The following is a 19638-nucleotide window of genomic DNA, read 5'->3' as shown; positions in this document are numbered from 1 at the left end:
GCTCCGCTTTATGGCCTCATGGCCTCCTCTTTCTTTTTTCTGTCTCGGTGGCAGCCTAGATATGTCTTCGGCTCTTGTCTATTGGTCCATGACTCGAGCAGTACGCAATAAGATGATTCCTTTGGCCGCCGTCGGGGTGGGTTAGTTGCCCGGCCTTACGGACGACTTCCGACCTTCCTCGCTCCTTCCACCACCCTCATCTTGCATGCTCCTATCAAAATGAGGTGGGTCATATCTAAAGGCCCGTAGCGGCCGTGGTACTCGGCAGACGGCAAACGGCCAAAAAATTTCTAAAATGAATCGATTTCCTTGCTTGACTGCCTGTGAGTCCTGTTGTAGCGGACGTTGACCGACCTAGGCGGCATGAAATCGGTGAGGGCTGCCCTGGGGCTGACTCCCAGTATCAGACCTTGCTTGTCGGTGAGTTGGCATCCCTGCTTTTTTTTTCATCTTTTGTACTGCGCTGCTTTCTCGCACACTTGTCAACACCAGCCGTATGTACTCCATTTCAGGATGCTGACGTCCGCCCAGGCTGGTCGCAATGTTCTCGGGGTCCCAGGTCGCATATCACTCCCTGCGCTTCCCTCGACTGGCGTTGAGAAGCAACTGATCCACTGCCTGCCGACTGCCAGCGTGTCCTCGAAACCAAAGGTCCCTGTGTGTTCTTGGGATAGCCATATGCACGTTGTCGAACCGCAAAGATTTCCTGTCTCGAAGACAGCAGTGTATCAGCCTTCTGTTCACACGCTGGCGGATGCTCTTGCCTTCGAGTGTACCCTAGGCGTACAGAACCTCGTCTTTGTGCAGCCATCTGTCTATGGGACTGATAACTCCTGCCTCCTGGATGCCCTAGCGAAGATTGGTCCTTCTCGTGGCCGTGGAATCGTGGTGATTGATCCCGCTAACACTCAACCCGAGACGCTTGATGAGTGGCACGCTCTTGGTGTGCGTGGCTTGCGAGTGAACCTTCAGTCCGTTGGGCAAATCATGGAGCAGACGGAGTTGGAAGAGACACTGCTACAACACGCCGAGATTGCTCGACCCCGGAACTGGATCATCGAGACGTATCTTCCCTTGAAAATGCTCCCGATGCTGGAGTCGATCGTGCCGCGTCTCGGCGTGACCTTTTGCATCGACCATTTCGGAAGTCCCGAGCTGCTTCCCATCCCCCAACGCAAAGACGGTTTGCCCTTCGACCCGTACACCCTCCCCGGGTTTCAGTCCCTGATATCCCTGCTGCGCGCAGGAAGCACCTATATCAAGGTGTCCGCACCCTACCGATTCACCAAAGACCGCAACATGCGCGACCTGAAGGCCATGGCTCAAGAGTTTCTATTCACGGCACCGAATCGAGTCATCTATGCGACAGACTGGCCTCATACGCGCTTTACCGGCGTTGATATCCGCCCATTCACGGAGTGGTGCTTAGAGCTTTGTGCCGATGAACCTGGGCTGGCGGAGAGACTGTTTCGGAGGAACACGGAGGCGATGTTAGGGATCAACTCTGACTGAGTTCCGACCCATCCTGATAATTTGGTTATATCTAGCGTTCTTGTGCATTGCGTTGAAGCGTTTTCATAGACATTGCATCATTATATCCCGCAGGACCTCTGAGCATGGCAGACATTTGTCCTTGCAATGACAATACGACATGGGGCGTTGTCACTCGATTTTATATCCTATTGTTAGTGCGGTGCACTTCGGAGTTTGCTGTCTCAAGCCCAGCCACATGAGCAGGAAAGGCAATATAGGGAGTATGACTTGGACATTCATTCGTGATGTCTAACCAGTGGATGTTATTAACATCAAACAACTTCGCCTATCATGTCTAGTTATCAACATAACCCCAATATCGTGCCACCCCTAAACATCAGCCGCATCCTGGAAGATGACGTGCGAAGTACAAATCTTTTTGGGGCCCTGTTAAATCAAGCCATGTTAGCGATGTCTCTGAAACCTTCACCACGGATTACTCACGATCTGATAGCAGCAGGCAGGCCGAGACTGGTCCTCACAGAGCTGGGGCTGTTGCAGCTGGTCGCCTGTTCACGCATCAACATTAGTATGCTGGACCGAGCTGCCCATGTCCAACCAAGTGATAGAAACATACAGTCCTGAGCCTCGTTTGCCTTCGCATTGTGCTCCGCCGGCTTCATATCGCGACAGCAGTATGGCTGCTGAATCATGCCAGTACGGTCCGCCGCGAACTCGCAGTGCATATTGATCTTCTTGGCTGAGGCCAGGCCCAACGTGGCGAGGACGACAAGGGCAGACGAGACGCGCATATTGAGAGATGATAGGTGATGGAATGATGGTATGGGCGCGTATTGTCGATTGTGCAAATTATTGAGGAGGGAGTTTACTGGGGCAATCGGCTGATGTATACGCGGGTCGTTTGGGTGGTTTCCAGGGCCATGAAGGAGCTCCACGACGCCGAGAATACCTTGCTCCATTTGCTGGCAAGGCTGGCTCCTCGTTTCACATCGGTATGGATGCCGCGGTTGTTCGATGTAATTGGTGCATTTGGACGTGGTTGGGTCGTCCCCTTGCATTCTTGTTTCTCGTGAATGTGGGCGCGGTAAACAGGGGATGCTCGTGCGTGTCGCCAGGGGAGGCAATCCGGCGAAACCGTGTGCTTTGAGCGGACTTGCGCGTCTCTCTATGAGCTCATATGAGGGCTTGGATTAGATTGTGTTTGGTCATTGCAGAGAGATGGGAAGCTTTTCTACGGTCTACGGAAATGTCATATATGAATTGGTAGAGGCCTCGATGATCTGAAACCCTGATTCCCTGGGAGACAATGGGGTCCTGAAGAACATGATGACTCTGCTTTTATGAGTATTGCGAATTCAATTGATGATCTTTCGTTTATATGAATTGTATGATGATCGAGATAGGTGCGGGGTGACAACTGGAGACAGTCAAGAGGGAAGTAGGATATGCAGCTCCTAGGAATGGCCCTAATCGTAAAAGTCGAAGGGAGCTAAAGACACTCATCTGAATGGAATTTTGAAATACTTCGAACAATCAAATTCAATACACTAAGAAAGAACGTCTTCTTAATGATGGTGTAAAGATCTGCGTGCGCGGTTAGTGTCGTGTCATACTGATACTAGAGACCTGATCTAGTATGGAGATGTAGGTTCAACAGCGCTGATAAGTAAAGAGGTCTTGCATTTGTTCTATATATCAGGGCCCATGATGAGAAGAGACCGAACCCCCGAATTTCCTGTGACAATCAAGTCTGTGGCATCGTTAAATAGTATATTGACACGGCGATCAGGGCTGGAGCACTCCTATGTACTGCAGGTACCATAATTATGGGGCAAATGGTTCTGGCAAGCCACGCTTCCTCCCCCCAGCGCCTTCTTTCTAGCAGTGTGCCTCGGGCTATTATTATTACATATGAATATTCGTCACTCTCCACTTGGTCGAGTCCACGTAGCCCCGCGATCGATACATCCAATCGGCTGCGCGGTGGGATTGTTGAGGCCCAACGCTTAGATAATCTCCGACAACAAAGGGCCTCCCCCGCCTGGGGATTCCTCTCTTCTTCAAATCACCCCAAGCTATGAAGCGCGTCTCCGAGAATCCCGCCGATATGGACCGCAGTGTCTACATTCCGCTCTGCATCTGCCTGATCTCCTTCGCCGTCATCGCATACTCCCACTAGTTGTCCGATTGCGTTGTCCGGAACCGCCTGGCACCGCCCCCAACCAAACAATCAGATGACGGAACTGTTGAGAAAAGGCTTGGATGTTGATGCTTAGGATGTCTCTATGTCCTGTCCGAGGACAGTTGCCAACCTGCCTCATGAAGTACTCGACCCAACCACTGTGCCTATTTTCAAGCACCCGACATCCTCAACTACAGTCCGAGGCAGATGGTCGCCAACAATGCCGCTTGGGTGGTCTTCTAGCCCTGCAGGAGGACGGCGCAAGATGCCTACGGGTGCTTGGAGCTTCCAAGGATTCCGCTATCCCATTCAACGCATCGTCTCGCTTTGCTCTTGATGCTATGAACCTCCGCCTGCAATGAACCCCGCAACGGGAGTTATAGCTGCGCCATGGCCCGCACAAGGAGCCTCCCAACCGCAACCATCCTACCCGGTCATACGCTATATGATGCCTTGGATAGTGCGCATTGTCATTTGGGATGGTCAAACAAAACACTGACCGCGACGCCACCTTACTATTCATATCATCCTCCGTCTTCATGACCCCACCTTTACTATACGGTCAAGATCCCCGGCCCTTCACCTCAACATCTTGCTTGCAGAGGCTGCATCCTCATTATTGCAGTCATTCTCAGTCACATTCTCTCGTTGGGCATCTCCTTGTTGTTTTCATATCAGCGGCGGGTATCATGAAGTGTTGGCCACCGTTTTCTAGCGTGGTCTCCACCGTGGAGAGGCCGCATTGTCCCCGTCCACTGCCCTTCCCTTGTCTCCCTCTACGGGTATCTCCTTCCAATCTATCTTAAGTTGGATCTCTGTCTGATATACTAATCAAGATCAATAAGCATTATTATTAATCCTCGCTATGAGCAAGTACATGACCACACTTTGGGACCGTTTCGGTGGTTTATTCAGTCTCCCGGTGTTTATTCGGTCTCCTAGTCATTCCTATCATCATAATTGAAGTTGGCCGGGCAGATGCACATATATAGACGTCCTTGGAAGGCCGAGCTCGTGGCTTACAAATATAACTACAGTATGTAACTATATGCATACATACATCTTGTCACTGCGTTGGGACATCACGTGCTTGCGCGGCGGTCGACGGTCGTTCTCGGCGCGCGCATCGAGGGCCGAGCCCGATATCGTCACGTCTTTTTGTCAGCTCTGACATCTTCCCCTCTCTGTAAATACTAAATACCCCTCCATCCCCTCCTTTCCTCTCCATGCTCTCCCGCTCCCTCCCCTCCTACGCATCCCGGATCAGCTTTCGCGGCTCTATCCTGACCCGGTGTCCCGCCGGAAAACATATTCATACCGGTCCGCAGCCGACCGTGAACCGAACCCTGGCGACTATCAACCGCCCACCCACTCCTCCCTCAATAGCCCCGGGCTCCCGTCTCTCTTCGATCTCCCGACACTTCTCTTCCTCTTCCCCCGTTTCCCTCAGCCAAACCTCGTCCACAATGGCTCCCGTGGAGACTCAGCAGTACGACTACATCGTCTTGGGCGGTGGTAGCGGTGGCAGTGGAAGCGCTCGCCGCGCAGCTGGCTGGTATGGCGCGAAGACTTTGATTGTGGAAAGTGGTCGTGCCGGTGGCACCTGTGTCAATGTTGGGTAGGTGTCAAACTGAAATTGCTATTTGCGCAGGGCCGTTGAGCCGCGGTGCTAACCGGCATCAACAGATGTGTTCCCAAGAAGATGACCTGGAACTTCGGCACCATCAACGAGACCTTGCACATTGGCAAGTATTACGGCTACGAAATCCCCGAAAACATCCCTATGAACTTCAAGCACTTCAAGGAGACCCGCGACGCTGAGATCAAGCGGCTGAATGGCATCTACGAGCGCAACTGGAACCGTGAGGGTATTGATCTCGTCCATGGCCGCGCGCGTTTTGTCGAGCCCAAGGTCATCGAGGTGGCTGCCGCCGATGGCTCCGGCGCCGCGCGTTACACGGCGAAGCACATTTTGATCGCCACCGGCGGTCGTCCTAATATCCCCACCGTGCCCGGCGCGGAGCACGGCATCACCAGTGATGGCTTCTTTGAAATCGAGGAACTCCCTCCCAAGATTGCCGTAGTGGGCGCGGGCTATATTGCCGTTGAGCTGGCGGGAGTGATGAACGCAGTGAACGTTGAGACTCATATGTTCATCCGCGGCGACCACTTCTTGCGCAAGTTCGATCCCATGATCCAGAAGACCATGACCGACCGGTACGAAGCTGCCGGGGTCCACATGCACCGTCATCACTCCGGCTTCAAAGAAATCAAGCTTATCCGCGATGGCAAGGGCAAGGACCGCCTGATCAAACTGATCACCAACGACGGGTCCGAGCTGGAGGTTAACGAGCTTCTGTGGGCTGTGGGCCGTGCTCCTGAAGTTGAGGACCTGCACCTGGACATCCCCGGCGTCAAGCTTAACCACAGTGGCCACATTGTTGTGGATGAATACCAGAATACCTCGGTTGAGGGTGTCTATGCTCTTGGCGACGTGACTGGCCAGGCCGAATTGACTCCAGGTGAGCTCCAACTATCATTCCATTGTGAAAGCGTACACTAACGTCACGTTCCAGTCGCAATTGCCGCTGGCCGCCACCTCGGTAGCCGCATCTTTGGTCCTCCTGAGCTGAAGTCCTCCAAGCTCTCGTACGAGAACATCCCAACCGTCGTCTTCTCGCACCCCGAGGTCGGCTCAATCGGTCTGACCGAGCCCGAGGCTCGTCAACGATATGGTGATGACAAGATCAAGGTCTACCACACCAAGTTCACCGACATGTTCCACAGCCTCATGCCTCCTGAGGAGAAGACCAAGAACCCGACCGAGATGAAGATCATCTGCGCGGGGCCCCAGGAGAAGGTCATTGGTCTGCACATCTTGGGTCTCGGCGTCGGGGAGATGCTACAGGGTTTCGGTGTTGCGGTGAAGATGGGCGCTACCAAGCAAGATTTCGACAGCTGTGTTGCTATCCACCCGACCAGCGCTGAAGAGTTGGTCACTCTGCGGTAAAGCGACTGCGATGGAGAGCAAGTACCATATATAATCAAAATTCACTTAGATGACAAGCTAGAGCAAATACATGTGGGAACTTTGAGTTTCTTGGCCGTTTCCCGCGGACGTATTCGTTCTGACACTCCATGAGCCCCCTTCGTCTGCAGTGCCCATTGATTGAAATACATCCAAGGCAAGAATTGAGCACAAACTGAACTATCTTTTGTTTCGGGCTCGGATTGATACAGACCATCTACAATCCTGGAGGCCCTGGACAAGCTATCCATGGTCTTTCTCCGACTGCCTACCTGTAGCTTCTCTGAACCCCGTATCTCGGAGAGAATGGAATAGATTGCAGATATCTACCTGCGTAGCCTCGAACGAGGACAAGCCTCAGCCCGGGATGCATCAAGAGTTCAAAATGCAGAAACAGCGTCCGACCCAGGGTATGAAACGAGACAATGAGTATCATCAACGCGTGAGGTAGTTACTAGTGCATCCAGATTATCGCCCATCGGCCACAACCCAGTGGCATCGTCTGTTCTACCGGCGCAACAGCCACGCGACAGGCGCAGCCGCAACGGCAAGCAGAACCGCCCATCGAGCAAGCCCGCGCCGAACATGCAATCTCGCAATCTTCTCAATCGCGTCGGAATCATTGACATGCGGGAAAGGCAGGTCCTTTGGGACCTCCTTCCCGAGAGCACGGCAGAGCGGCGCCCAGCCATCCTTGACATCGAAAAACACCAGTCGGTCCGCAGGCACGGTCTCCCGGAGCCAGGCGAGGTGGCGGTGGTACGTCCGGCTCGTCGGCAGCGGCTCGTCATACATCCGATACCACTGGTCGCCGAGGAGGTGGATGTACTCGATGAAGTAGCGCATGCCGGGCAGCGGGAGCAGCACCCAGCGGAGGAACCACGACATGGTCAGGGTCATGACCTGGTCCATGCTGCGTTCCCAGGAGGCGGGATCGCGCACGGTGCAGATCACCTTGGCCTCGGGGTAGAGCTCCATCAGCTCGGGGATGAACTGCGAGCCCGGCGAGTCGGTGATGGCCGCGTAGCCGTCGAGCTGGCGCTCCAGCAGCTGGAGCATGGCATGTCTGTCTGTGGCGGTGCCAGAGAGCCACTGGCGTAGGATCTTAATCCATGTCTTGATCTGTGCAGGGGGGCCCAAGGTGGCTTGCGTTCCGCAGTGGAAGATGGGGCCCTGGAGGAGGATCTCTAGGGCCGTGCTGAAGGACGCTGTGCCTGTGCGTGGGAGGCCGGCCCCGATGACTTGGATTGTGGTGCCGGACTGGGGGAGGGACGCCTTTTGTCCCATGCTGGCCGGGGTTGGTGCAAGCGGTCACTAGTTAGTGTGCGAGCGCAGCTGGAGTGAGTGTAGCTGCTTTCTAAAAATAGAGGAGGTTGTGTGATTGGGCGTTGGATGTGCTAAGATGTTGGCCCCCGTTGGTCAGCGCAGAGCTGGGAGCGAAGGATGACTTCCGTTTGCTAGCAAGATTGCCTGGGTGGTGCCGTTCCATTTCGAGAGGGCGTGGTCATGTTAGAGGGAACCCACTTTGGCTACACAGACACCGTCTTAGTATAATAGTGGAGGGGTATACGGATTACTATGAAGTAGTAGCCTAGGAGCCCTGATTGCAATGTTCGTGGTCTCCTCCCTCTATACCACGTACCTCTGTAACTACGGGCCTAACAAAACGTTTCGATTTGTGGACCTACAACTCAATTGCCTCAATAGATTGCTTGGTTAAAACAATATGAGGGTTTTCGACAACCATTGGGAAAGTATACCAATATATTGCACCTTTGACAAACCTCTGAAGACGGTTTGGTATTACGTGTATACCTCACCATGTCTATTATTGCAAGAGGGTATCGGTGCAGCCAAACGGGGTGTTCACCAGCATTCACATGGCTGTTCATTGAATAGCCGCCAGGATCTAGGATCTCGTACTCTACCTAGGTACTATAGTCGATGTGATTGTTATCCCAGCCTACTCCACAAACCAAGGCTTGCTCAAATGCTAATGTATTCGGAACTATCGTAAACACATCATGTATGGCCCATTATGAACGCTCAGATGCCCGAATTCTTCGCGTTGCTAGATGTCTAGGTCATGGAAGACAAATATTTGCCGACTATCGACATTCCAAACCCTCACGGATCCCGTACTGACGTCTCTTCGTATGTCAATGACAGAGTCACAGATAGCCATGGTCGCCAAATCTTTCGCCGAAGGTACAGGGCGTGCTAAAGACTGGAGAAGGCAACCGTTGAGTCGAGAGCAATCCAAGTCGTCAGCCAAAATGGCGCCTGCGCCGTTGTGGGTGCCCCGGGATAGATCGAGGGACGGCTATCTTCCGCTGGTGAAAAACATAAATGTGTCTCATGTAAGAAAGAAGGCGGGAAGCTCAGTCTTTCTTTGACGAGATGGGGGGTTCACCGTGAATTGGGCTTGTGGCTACTTTGTCCAGAGCCACGGCATGCAAGGCCGGTTTCTCAACATCATGCAAATGACCTTCCTTACGAAGATTGACTTGCTTGTGTACCCATTCTGCGACTTCCTTATCCTCAGTCATGGATGATGGAGATTGTTCGCCAGGTGTCGCTTCCGATGGAGGTGGAGGCGCGGCTCCAGTATCGGCTTCGGTTGGTGGACGCATGAGTGGTTCAAGCCATGGGTGACGCAGCAACATGTTGTAGGATGGTCGATTCTTCGGATTCTTGTCCAGACAGGCACGAACAAATGCATGCGCATCGTCCGAATAACCAGTGTCCGGGAGAGTTGGAGGGTCACCATGGACGATTGCCTTTTGCCGTGGATGTTAGTATACCATTTCCATGTAGAAGAATAAAAAAGACACTCACATGTAGCTGGCTGAAAATGTTTGTGAATGTCTCTGGTGGGTACGGATATCGTCCCATGGCGCATTCGATGATCGACAATCCCAGACTCCAAATGTCGCTCTGTACACTATATGTCCCACCGCTCGATGCTCCTGACTGCTGCATTCCTCCGCCAGCAATGCGCTCAGGGGCCATGTAGCTTTGGCAGCCAATATTGGTCTTCGCAATGCTAGCAACGAGGTTCCCGCTCACCCCAAAGTCACAAATTTTGATCTGGCCCTTGCTGTTGACCAGGATGTTTGTCGGTTTGACATCCCGATGAATGATATTGTGCTCATCCTTGAGCGATTTCAGTCCCATAATGGTGGACAAGGTGACTTTGCGCAAGATGTTTTCGGGCACACCACCCTCGTAGATTTTGTCGATCGAACCGCCGTCCATAAATTCGACGCACATGTAGACTGCACCCTCCTGAAAAAATGCCCCGTAGAAATCGATGATGAACGGGGACACGCATCGGTGTAGAATATCCAGCTCCATGATGATCTGTGCAAACTTCGCTTCATCCAACTCGAGCCGAATCTCTTTCATTGCCATGGTCACCCCAGACAGACTGTCAGGACTGGTTGATTCTTGTCCGTGGGCGTCTTGGCCAGATGGTCGACTGACAATTCCACTCATGCCCAGTCCGGGTTTTCGAAGGTGTGGGCGACTGTGTCGAACCTTGTAGACCGTTCCATAATTTCCCTTGCCCAACTCATCCAGTCGGTCCACTTCATCGAGAGAGATCTTGAAGCTGTGGCCCGAGGAGAATTCGACACCTCCTCCATGCAGAATAGCCTTGTTTTTGAAGCTGAGGGTGCCCGCCTTCGTATCAATAAACTCGGAATATTTACTAAAGGCCGACTCGCCATTTTGTTCCTCCTTTTTCGGTTCCGACCCATTCGCTGCTGGTGGGGGACTGCCACTAATGCCGGACAGCGTGAGACCAGGTTTCATACGCTTGGCAGCCAGTCCTCCAGGCCTCGGCGAAGTTGGGCTGGGGCTAGCTGCCGCAATCGCGGGAGATGAAGACCAGGTTGGATTAGTGGGACGAGGGGCGGCCGGCAGGCGGCCGGCGAGAGCACCGCCTGCGCCAGCCTCCTGGGCCGTGGGGATTTTTCCAGTAGAGGTGGTATGTGGCAACGGGGCACCTTGTCGGGAGAGAGAGAACGCTTTCATTTTGGCCATGATGTCCTGATTTAATCCTCCGGCTCCCTGTGCACTCATCGACGCCTGGGGACGTTGCGGAGTCTCGGCTCCCCGCCGTGCGGCGTTGATCTGTCCCAGGTGTGTGGACGAGGCCGATATGCCGCCGGCGGCGGGATCGCGAGACGGAAGGACAGACGGGTTCGAAAGATGAAGCGGCGTAACGGGGGACAGGCCTTCGGTGCTGGAGGGACTGCGGTCATCCTCGGCGGCGGCGGCCTTGGCCGCGAAATCACGGTCGGCACTCATGCTGTGAAGAGGCTTTAGGGGGGATGAAGCCGGACCGACAAGGGCCGGTGCAATTGGTGTGAGGATGCCGTCTTGGACTCGGCTGCACCGGGCGTCGGCGCTGTCCAAGAGAAAAGGGAGAGGAGGGATGAAGCCGGGGGAAGGCGAGGGTAAATAGCAGATATGATGTGAGGGGCAGGAAGAATTCCAGGTTGGAATCGCAAGGTGAAGTCACCCGCTCCCGCCAGCAGGTCAAGGCCGATAAGGTGGGGGGAAAGTGACCAGCTACAAAGCATCCAAACCGCCGACACTACGATTTTCCTACGAGATTTTTCTCTCCTCTCGACACCCTCGACGCCTCTGGCCCAGCCCACCATGCTCCCCACCCTTTTACCTGCATCACTGCACCTCGCAATCACGCACCCCGTGTGTCTCCATCCTCGATCAGAAGCGTATCTCCAACCGGGCGGCCAGACCAGCCAATCAGAGCGCATACCCGACCGGAAAGCAGGTTTTGACACCGCGGAATAGCCATATATTGCTCACCTTTGCCGTGATTTTCGCAGTGGCTGTGGCTGTTCCCAATCTCCAGGGCCCCCGGAGCGTACCGAGGATTCATTTGACAATCGATACGCCACGACCGGGACTGCGGCTGTTAGGCTGGAAACAACCCGAAGCTGTCCCTGTCGACACGCCACGGCTTTGGCTGGGGCAAATTGCCTAAACAGGGCCTGGTACGAGGCTGCAAGTGGCATTGCCCTTTTGTGTCGCCATTCTCCTTGCGGTCGGAGTGCAGCCAAGCCTCGATTGTCCAGTACAGAGTCGTTGACACAAGTGCTCCACTCTAATCGCATCCGATCCGGGCACTTCTGGGGCCATCTTCTCGGAGACATTCTCGTACTCGGGGCCCCAACTGGGCTGACTCATGCCTCTTGTTCGCTAGCTGCCCGTTGCCAAGCCTGCGAATAGCAAGACCAAGTCTGGGTGTATCCGGAGTGGGAGAAATCGTCAGTACATGAGTCATGAAGCACAGGTGTAGCATTTTCCCCAGAGGCGCGGAGATCGTGGATCTTCACTCTCCAGCTCATGCCAGGTACACTAGCCGCCATAGCTGTGGGAATTATCTTCTTTAAACCTCTTCGTCCCTTGTCGGCAGATATATCCGACTGTGCGAGTCTCCGATAAATAGTTTCCCTGACCCAGCTTTACCCGTCCCAGATAGTGATACTATGTCCCTAAATGGGAGGCGCCACGCCTCGATGAAACCACAAATACAGCCCTCAATATTGAGATATTTACTTTCTTAATCAGGGTGGGCATGACGCAGCACCCAAAGAATATTACGCATCTATATATCTTCATTTAGATGTGATTCTTGCTCAGGAACGCCAAGATCTCCTGCGCGATATACTTCGCATCTGTCTCGACTGCAAAGTGGCCAGCATCAATCAACTTAACCACAGCATTGGGCAGGTCCTTCTTATACGCCTCGGCACCTCGCGACATGAAGATTTCATCTTTCTTGCCCCAGACCGCAAGGAGGGGAACCTGGGAATTGCGGAAATACTGGTGGAAGTCGCCATACCGGGCCACATTATTCTTGTAGTCATTGAAGAAATCCACCTGGATCTCTTTATTTCCCAGACGCTCCATGAGTGCATTGTCGAGGTAATATGATTCAGGCGCGATGCGAGTCAGACCCGGACTACCGTCTTCATACTGAAACCCTAAGAATTTGTTCATTTCCAAGTTCAACATGACCCGGGCCACTTTGGCTCTGGTTTCGGGGGGCGTTGTTGCTGGCCCAGAGCTCATTGACGGGTGTCCAGACATTGCCGAGAGTTCATCAAGGAATTCTTCCACGGTGGTGCCCAGGTCGTCGGGGGTATACTCGAAGCTCGCGGGTGTTTCAGTGAAGCCAAAACCCGGGAGGTCTGGGGCTAACGATATCTGTCTGCGAAAAGATGGATCAAGTTGCGGTATTGGTGCGAGGAGTATGGATAGCCATGAACTAGGAGGATAACGGGAGCATCGGACGCCGGGCTTTGTTCACGCTAGAATACCTTGATGCCGCACTTAGGTAGCTAGATAGTCTTGTTAAGCACGCCCATTATTGAGGGTTGGTTTTGAAGATATTGGTCTGCAGGGCCCTGGGAATGAGGAGTCATACTGAGAGGCAATGGAGCGAGGTTCCAAGCAGAACTTTATCCAGCTGGCCGAGTTCGGGTATTTTGAAGCCTCATTTAGTGTCCATCTTACTACATACATCACTATCCACTCTTGCAAGCTCTCTCAGCGGTGTGATTTGACGTTTCTGCAACGCTATAGAAGTGCAAACTCCCGTCGCCACGCAGAATCCCCGCTCTACAGTACATATTGGTTGGTTAGAACCCCCATATCACGTCATCTTGACTGACTCATACACTCGTTGATTGCTCACCCTGGAATACTCATCGCAGCAAACAAACCGGGCAACCCGAACAAAGGTGTCTATTTGTAAAACTAGATGTGAATGATGAATAATGCCAAGATCCTTGTAGTAACATAAGCCGGGAACTTGATGAAGATCTTCCCAAATATATTCGGCCAAAAGGTCTCGAATCAACGCAGATATTGCGATACACTCTCATGGCCACGGGAGTGAATGTGGGGAGATAGTGCTAGGTAGATCAATTAGTGTGGCATGTAGCGGATGCTCAACGACGTCAATTTGCTGGTGAGATTTGGTGATCATATCGAATTCTGCGGCCACCTTCCTCCAGTACTTGCGGAAGATAAGGTACCCAAGTCAAAGTCAAAGAAATGTAGAAAGCTTCCCAACACAGCAAAGCCCATTTTCCTCAACCAGGAGCAGTAGCCCAGACACTGCAACCTAGACTCAGACAGTGTAGAATATGTAGATCCCATAAATGCAAGAAAGAAGCAGCCCCCACAATTCCTTCATCAAACCCTAAACTCCGAAAGAATAATGCGCGTCGGATTCATTTCATGTCATTTCCATAGTTTCGTCGTCTCCATCAATCTCTGATATCTCATCAGCCGTGGAGCCTAAACGTAGCCGGGAGTTTTTCAAATCCCGGTCGCATTGCCCTTCTGCTCCAAAGGCGCCAACCATTTCTAACTCCGGGCCTGCGATGATGCGGCCCTCTGTATCGACAACTTCACAGAGGTCGATCAAACTCTGATGGCTGAGGGACTTGAAACCTTCAGTCCGTACCACCCGACCCCAGTGAGTCAGACAAAACTGAGCAGCTCGCCGCATCAGCCAGTGTTCATTGGTTCTTCCCGCACGCTCCCAAACGATAGCCGCGTTGTCCACGTCAAGCTCACGGCTGAGTCGATTCACGCACAGCAAACGAAGCTTGGGCATATCGTAGAGATTCGCCATAACCAGCATGCCAGCGACGTCGATCACACTCGAGCAATACTCGGGATGACCCGCGATACTATCCGTGTATAGGTAGTACAGGAAAGCGCGGACGACCGAGTACGGCTCTGGGACATGCATTCGCTTTGTATGGTACTCCGCCATCTGGGCTGAATATAGGCGCTTGAAGTGTGGCCATCGCAGCTGTAGGATGATCCTGTGAACGTGAATAGGGACCGATGTCGATGGGTTAGGTTCAACGAATGTAGGCCCAGATTGCGACGGGGACCCAGACGGTGGACCTAGCAGGTCTTCTGAGAATTCGTGATCGTCACGAATAGCGGTGATAGTAAAGTCAGTGCCACTGCCCAATTCTGGGGCCTGGTCGAACACAGAGGAAAGGTCAGCCCCGAGTCCTGACACCGGCGAATGCCCCGAGTGATCAGCTGTCCAGGAAGCATCTTGTTCGGGAGATTCGGCCGACAGATTGTTGCCTAACAAGCCGTATTTCTCCAAGTCGATTGAAAGAACTTCGCTCATATGATTTTCGTCACTTGCACCAGGTGCATTGGCTAGGTCAAGACTGCATCCCAATAACCATGCTTTGGTCCCTGAATCGTTGACTGTACAGTAGTGCCACCGGTATCCGGGCCGGAATATCTCCTGGCCATCGGCCAATCGTTGCCAGCGCAACGAATTGAGTTCAAGGGCCGAGAGGTTGCAGTCGTGGGACCGCACAGTCTCGGACGGCGTAATCAAGTCAAGAAGGACCCCCGATGCAAAGGACTGGAAGTGAGTACCAGAGAACAGAGCCGGCACATGGGGCCCCGAATGGAAGCGCAGGCACGAGATGGCGCCGGGAGCCAGAGGCTTCCGACGGCCAAAGTTGCGCACCTGGACACTAGCGGAGTTGGCAGCATAAATCCCGGAACGGGGCGATATCTGCTGTGATGGACTAGAGATCATGTCTGAAAGATGAGTTAACGGAATACGTAGATCCAGGCGGCCTGCGGTACCTTGAGGAGTAGTGATTCCGGTCAGCGACGGGGAACCTTTGAGGTCAAGCCACCAAATATCGGTTGTGCGTTCCATATTTGGGCCTAATCCTCCGAAGATCCAAAGTCGGTTACCCCAAACCCACGCAGTATGGTCAAATCGAGCTGTAAAACTCCACGTTCGGGACCAGGTCCACGTTTGTAGATCCAGGTAGGTCAAGTCATCCAGTATGATATTGTTTTCCCCAGTTACACCGCCGACGATGAAGAGCTTGTCGTCATGAATGACAGCCGCATGACGTGCTCTTCCGCGTGGAACTGAGCCGCTGATGTCGGGAAGGGTCCAGGTGAAGGTTTGAAGGTCAAGGATCACGACGTCGGAGAGGTACTCACGATGTTCATTTTCGCCACCGAATACAATGAGCTTGTCATTCTGGTAGAGGGTAGCGGTGTGTCCTAGTAGAATTTGGAGGCGTTAGACCCTGAAGGCGTGGTGGAAGGGACACGGTGATTACCCATGCGAACACCCGGGATGTCACCATAGTTATCGACAAGCTCCCATCGCAATGTATTCAGGTCCAATCGGAGGACGTGGTTGTAAACTGCGAGAGTGCATTAGCCTCATTAGCCTCGTTGTGGGGCGATGGAGGTGAGCGAGAGACCGCTCAGAGAAGGCGAACCTTCGTCGGTGAATTGGTCAAAGCCTCCGAAGGCATAAATGCGGTCGCTACCGCAATACGTCACCGAGGCATTGACCAGACATGCGGGGACATGGCCAAGGGCTTTCCGGACACTTGGACGGTAGTCTGTACTGGGCGGGCGACCGCCGGCGGGACTGGCCGGTAACAGATATGCGTCCTGGTGCTGCATCGAGAGGATCGAACGAGTACTCCCAGGGGTGGACGGATTGGAGGCTCTTGAAGGCCCGATCCAGGCTGGCGGAAGTCGAGCGGGTGGGTCCTGGTGGAACGGGGAGTGGTGGGGTGAAGTGAGTCCCGCCATCAGGCAGCGAGGCGGGTAGATTGTACAAATGAGATCAGTGACCGAGAATGGGAAGATAAAAAAGACACAACAGCCGTCATAGAATGTCCCGCCATCCACACTTCTTTGATGGCGCTGGCGATGAGGGTTGTTTATTCCCAGGTTCGCTCTTTCCTTTGCGCGGACGATCAACGCCCAAAATGGAAGCCACCGGCATGTCATGTGTGGCCAGCACTAACCCATATTGGGACTAGTCCCGCCGTACCTGAGGTAACGGTTGCCGGGGCGAGCAGCTTCATAGTAGAAAGTAGATTTCTATTTATTCTGCACACTGCTCCCCCCCTACTCTGGTGTTCTTCACCTATCTGCTATTTTTCAAGTGCTTTGTGATTGACTTCCTTACATTGCATTACTCCTCGGTGGCTGGTTCCACTTTATCTCCCCTAACCCTCAAAAAAAACAGTGTCGGCCCAGTGTTTTGCAAATATGGCGAGCGCTTCGGTATCCACGCCAGTCAAGAGCATCCATGGCCTCTTCTCATCAAAGACCGCTGGGGGCCGCATGCCTTTGACTCCATCGCCACGGACTCACGCCAGTGGGGTGACCCCTCAAGCCTCTGGCAATGAATCGCCCTTCACGCCTCCTCGCCAGGGAGAAGAGGGCCGCAGCAAGAGCCAGTCTGTGTACGGAGGCAACCTTTCTTCCTACTTTACCAAATCCTCCGCGCCAAAGTCAAACGTCTCCAAGTCTTCAGTTCCAAAGTCCTCCCGATCCCACCGTGACTCGCCCAAGTCCAACATTGCGCGCACTCGGAAATCGCCAAAGCACCTGGAGTTGGGTGTCTCAGATTGGTCGTTGACTGGTACTGGTCCTTCTTCCAGTCAGTCTCCCGCCAAGGAGCGCAGTCGCCGCGAGGTGTCTAGCCGGGCGCGGCCCAGCAAGACTACGGTGCGCATTGCTCACAACGCGGGAGACCGTTTCATTCCTAACCGCACTGCGAGTGAGGGTCTTGCTACAACCGGTACGGCAAAACCGGAGGAGAACCAGCGCCCCAAGACCAGCGGCAATGAGGGATCTAGTGTTCTTGCCTCGGCTGCCAGTGCTTTCGACATCAGTGGACGTGGTGCAGAGGACGACCTGACTGCCGCTTTGGAGAACATGGGCCTGGAAGATAACGAGTCGTCAAACTACACTCGACCAGCGCCCGATGCAGTTGCCTACGAATCATCATTGGCAAATGCCTGTGGTGTGAACTTGAACACACGGATTCTTGCCTTCAAGCCTCCTCCTCCAGAGTCGTCGAAGCCTATTGATCTTCGCGCTCAGTACAACCGTCCGCTTCGGCCTGCCAAGTCGAACTCTGCCCAATTCCGACGCCGTGTCCAGACTGCCCCTGAGCGGGTATTAGATGCTCCGGGTCTGCTGGATGACTACTACTTGAACCTGTTGGATTGGAGCTCCGGCAATCAGGTCGCCATTGGTCTTGAGCGCAACGTCTATGTCTGGTCAGCCGAGTCAGGCTCCGTCAGCTGCCTCTTGGAAACCTCTCCTGACACCTACGTTAGTAGTGTCAAGTGGAGCGGGGATGGTGCTTACGTTGGTGTTGGTCTTGGAACTGGTGAAGTTCAGATTTGGGATGTGGAGGAGGGCAGTAAGTTGCGCAGCATGTACGGCCATGACTCGCGCGTGGGTGTTATGGGCTGGTCTAAGCACACTCTTTCAACCGGTGCTCGCAGTGGTCTCGTGTTCAACCACGATGTTCGCATTGCCCAGCACAAGGTCGCTGAGCTTGTGTCTCACACTTCCGAAGTTTGTGGTCTGGAGTGGCGCTCCGACGGCGCCCAGCTCGCTACTGGCGGCAACGACAATCTGGTCAACATCTGGGACGCTCGCTCTCTCAGCGCCCCCAAGTTCACCAAGACCAATCACCGTGCTGCTGTCAAGGCCCTTAGCTGGTGCCCCTGGCAATTGAATCTGCTCGCCACCGGGGGCGGCTCTTATGACCGTCACATCCACTTCTGGAACACTACGACTGGTGCCCGCACCAACAGCATTGATACTGGCTCCCAGGTTACCAGCCTTCGGTGGAGTAACCACTACCGGGAGATTGTCAGCTCCAGTGGCTTCCCTGACAACTCGCTCAGCATTTGGAGCTACCCAACCCTGGTGCGCAATGTCGAAATTCCTGCTCACGAGACTCGTGTTCTCCACAGCAGCCTCAGCCCCGATGGCCAAATGCTTGCCACTGCAGCTGCCGACGAGAGCTTGAAGTTCTGGAAGGTGTTTGAGCGCAAGGCTGGCAGCAGTGCATCCGCTTCGCGGGAAGGCGGCGTTGGCAGCAAGGCTCAGCTCACCAAGTCAATGACCATCCGGTAAAGCAAGATTGTTGCATAGTCGTGTTTTTTGCTTGATACCCTCGGTTCATGGTGATCTCGCGAGCATTAATGGACTGGGACATAAATTTCTTTGGAGTAATGGGGTGGCTACTCGGGCTAACTGCGGTTCTCTTGGTGTTGTATCTAATTCGGTTTAAGGAGTGTACAAATTTTATTCTTGCGTATTATCCACCTATCTTCTCACCCCAACATCAAATCTCGCTCATTAAATCTATGTACTTCCCCAAGGCGGGATGGTGGTACAGTGATTCCCTGTTAGCTTGTACCCCCCTTAATTCCGAAGCCCCAGTAGATCGAACGGTTTTCTGAAGCAGAATTAAACTGATTGTATACCACTATAATTAAGTGCGCCAAGACTAGCAAAATCCCTCAAATCTCTTTACTCCGAAATTCGATTGATGCTAGAACTTTTCGAGGGTTATACTATTTTAGGGCTAGTCTTTAGGGATTATTACTATAATGCATGAGTAGTGTTACGACCCCAGCCCTTGCAGGGACCACACATATGGTCCCTATGGTCTTATGTACCACGCACACCTATGGTCTATATGGGCCGCTGTACCACACATACACCCCTACCCATCTAGAGATAGCACTCCAGTAATTCGTTTATACTCAGAACTAAGTCACTGGTTTCTTTACTCTAATCCCTCTATCCTCTTATTAGACTGTCTTGTAGCACTGGTTCTAATAAGAAGCTACATGAGTAGATATATGAGTAGATATATGAGTAGCTACTGTTGAGAAACAGTATTATTAAGTACCTAGGTACTTCTGTCTGATATATCTGCTATAAAAATCCCTTTTTAGGGGTACGGTGCATTATGATGCTTAGGGGTGTATATAATCATCCATTATCCCTTTATATGTTCGATTCCTATCACCCTCTCAATACCCCTACC

General features: G+C 53.1%; 8 protein-coding genes across 8 annotated transcripts; 3 read left to right on the top strand and 5 right to left on the bottom strand.

Moving 5' to 3' along the window:
• Positions 1 to 513: 513 nt before the first annotated feature.
• N7459_007483 (putative TIM barrel metal-dependent hydrolase) lies at positions 514 to 1512 on the top strand (the record flags this gene model as incomplete). Its single annotated transcript, XM_056946651.1, has 1 exon — positions 514 to 1512. One exon carries the CDS (start codon positions 514 to 516, stop codon positions 1510 to 1512), a length of 999 nt encoding a protein of 332 aa, XP_056798650.1.
• A 351-nt stretch (positions 1513 to 1863) lies between these two features.
• Positions 1864 to 2285, bottom strand: N7459_007482 (uncharacterized protein; the record flags this gene model as incomplete). Its single annotated transcript, XM_056946650.1, has 3 exons — positions 1864 to 1920; positions 1978 to 2042; positions 2111 to 2285. 3 exons carry the CDS (start codon positions 2283 to 2285, stop codon positions 1864 to 1866), a joined length of 297 nt encoding a protein of 98 aa, XP_056798649.1.
• Positions 2286 to 4902: 2617 nt separating this feature from the next.
• glr1 (glutathione-disulfide reductase GLR1) lies at positions 4903 to 6686 on the top strand (the record flags this gene model as incomplete). The annotated part of the gene is made up of 3 exons (XM_056946649.1): positions 4903 to 5294; positions 5363 to 6198; positions 6253 to 6686. The coding sequence occupies 3 exons, from the start codon at positions 4903 to 4905 to the stop codon at positions 6684 to 6686; spliced, it is 1662 nt and encodes a 553-aa protein (XP_056798648.1).
• A 525-nt stretch (positions 6687 to 7211) lies between these two features.
• On the bottom strand, positions 7212 to 7991 carry N7459_007480 (sulfotransferase family protein; the record flags this gene model as incomplete). Its single annotated transcript, XM_056946648.1, has 1 exon — positions 7212 to 7991. The coding sequence occupies one exon, from the start codon at positions 7989 to 7991 to the stop codon at positions 7212 to 7214; it is 780 nt and encodes a 259-aa protein (XP_056798647.1).
• Positions 7992 to 9085: 1094 nt separating this feature from the next.
• On the bottom strand, positions 9086 to 11018 carry pbs2 (mitogen-activated protein kinase kinase PBS2; the record flags this gene model as incomplete). Its single annotated transcript, XM_056946647.1, has 2 exons — positions 9086 to 9484; positions 9543 to 11018. The coding sequence occupies 2 exons, from the start codon at positions 11016 to 11018 to the stop codon at positions 9086 to 9088; spliced, it is 1875 nt and encodes a 624-aa protein (XP_056798646.1).
• Positions 11019 to 12359: 1341 nt separating this feature from the next.
• On the bottom strand, positions 12360 to 12812 carry N7459_007478 (alpha/beta fold hydrolase; the record flags this gene model as incomplete). The annotated part of the gene is made up of 1 exon (XM_056946646.1): positions 12360 to 12812. The coding sequence occupies one exon, from the start codon at positions 12810 to 12812 to the stop codon at positions 12360 to 12362; it is 453 nt and encodes a 150-aa protein (XP_056798645.1).
• A 1171-nt stretch (positions 12813 to 13983) lies between these two features.
• On the bottom strand, positions 13984 to 16229 carry N7459_007477 (Kelch motif domain protein; the record flags this gene model as incomplete). Its single annotated transcript, XM_056946645.1, has 3 exons — positions 13984 to 15815; positions 15875 to 15961; positions 16040 to 16229. The coding sequence occupies 3 exons, from the start codon at positions 16227 to 16229 to the stop codon at positions 13984 to 13986; spliced, it is 2109 nt and encodes a 702-aa protein (XP_056798644.1).
• A 597-nt stretch (positions 16230 to 16826) lies between these two features.
• On the top strand, positions 16827 to 18716 carry N7459_007476 (WD40 repeat domain-containing protein; the record flags this gene model as incomplete). Its single annotated transcript, XM_056946644.1, has 1 exon — positions 16827 to 18716. The coding sequence occupies one exon, from the start codon at positions 16827 to 16829 to the stop codon at positions 18714 to 18716; it is 1890 nt and encodes a 629-aa protein (XP_056798643.1).
• Between the last annotated feature and the right edge of the window lie 922 nt (positions 18717 to 19638).

The sequence above is a fragment of the Penicillium hispanicum genome, assembly GCF_028827665.1.
Source record: "Penicillium hispanicum strain IBT 35686 chromosome Unknown utg000006l_segment0_segment0, whole genome shotgun sequence".
Taxonomy (NCBI): domain Eukaryota; kingdom Fungi; phylum Ascomycota; class Eurotiomycetes; order Eurotiales; family Aspergillaceae; genus Penicillium; species Penicillium hispanicum.
This window is presented reverse-complemented; position numbering and strand designations above follow the sequence as displayed.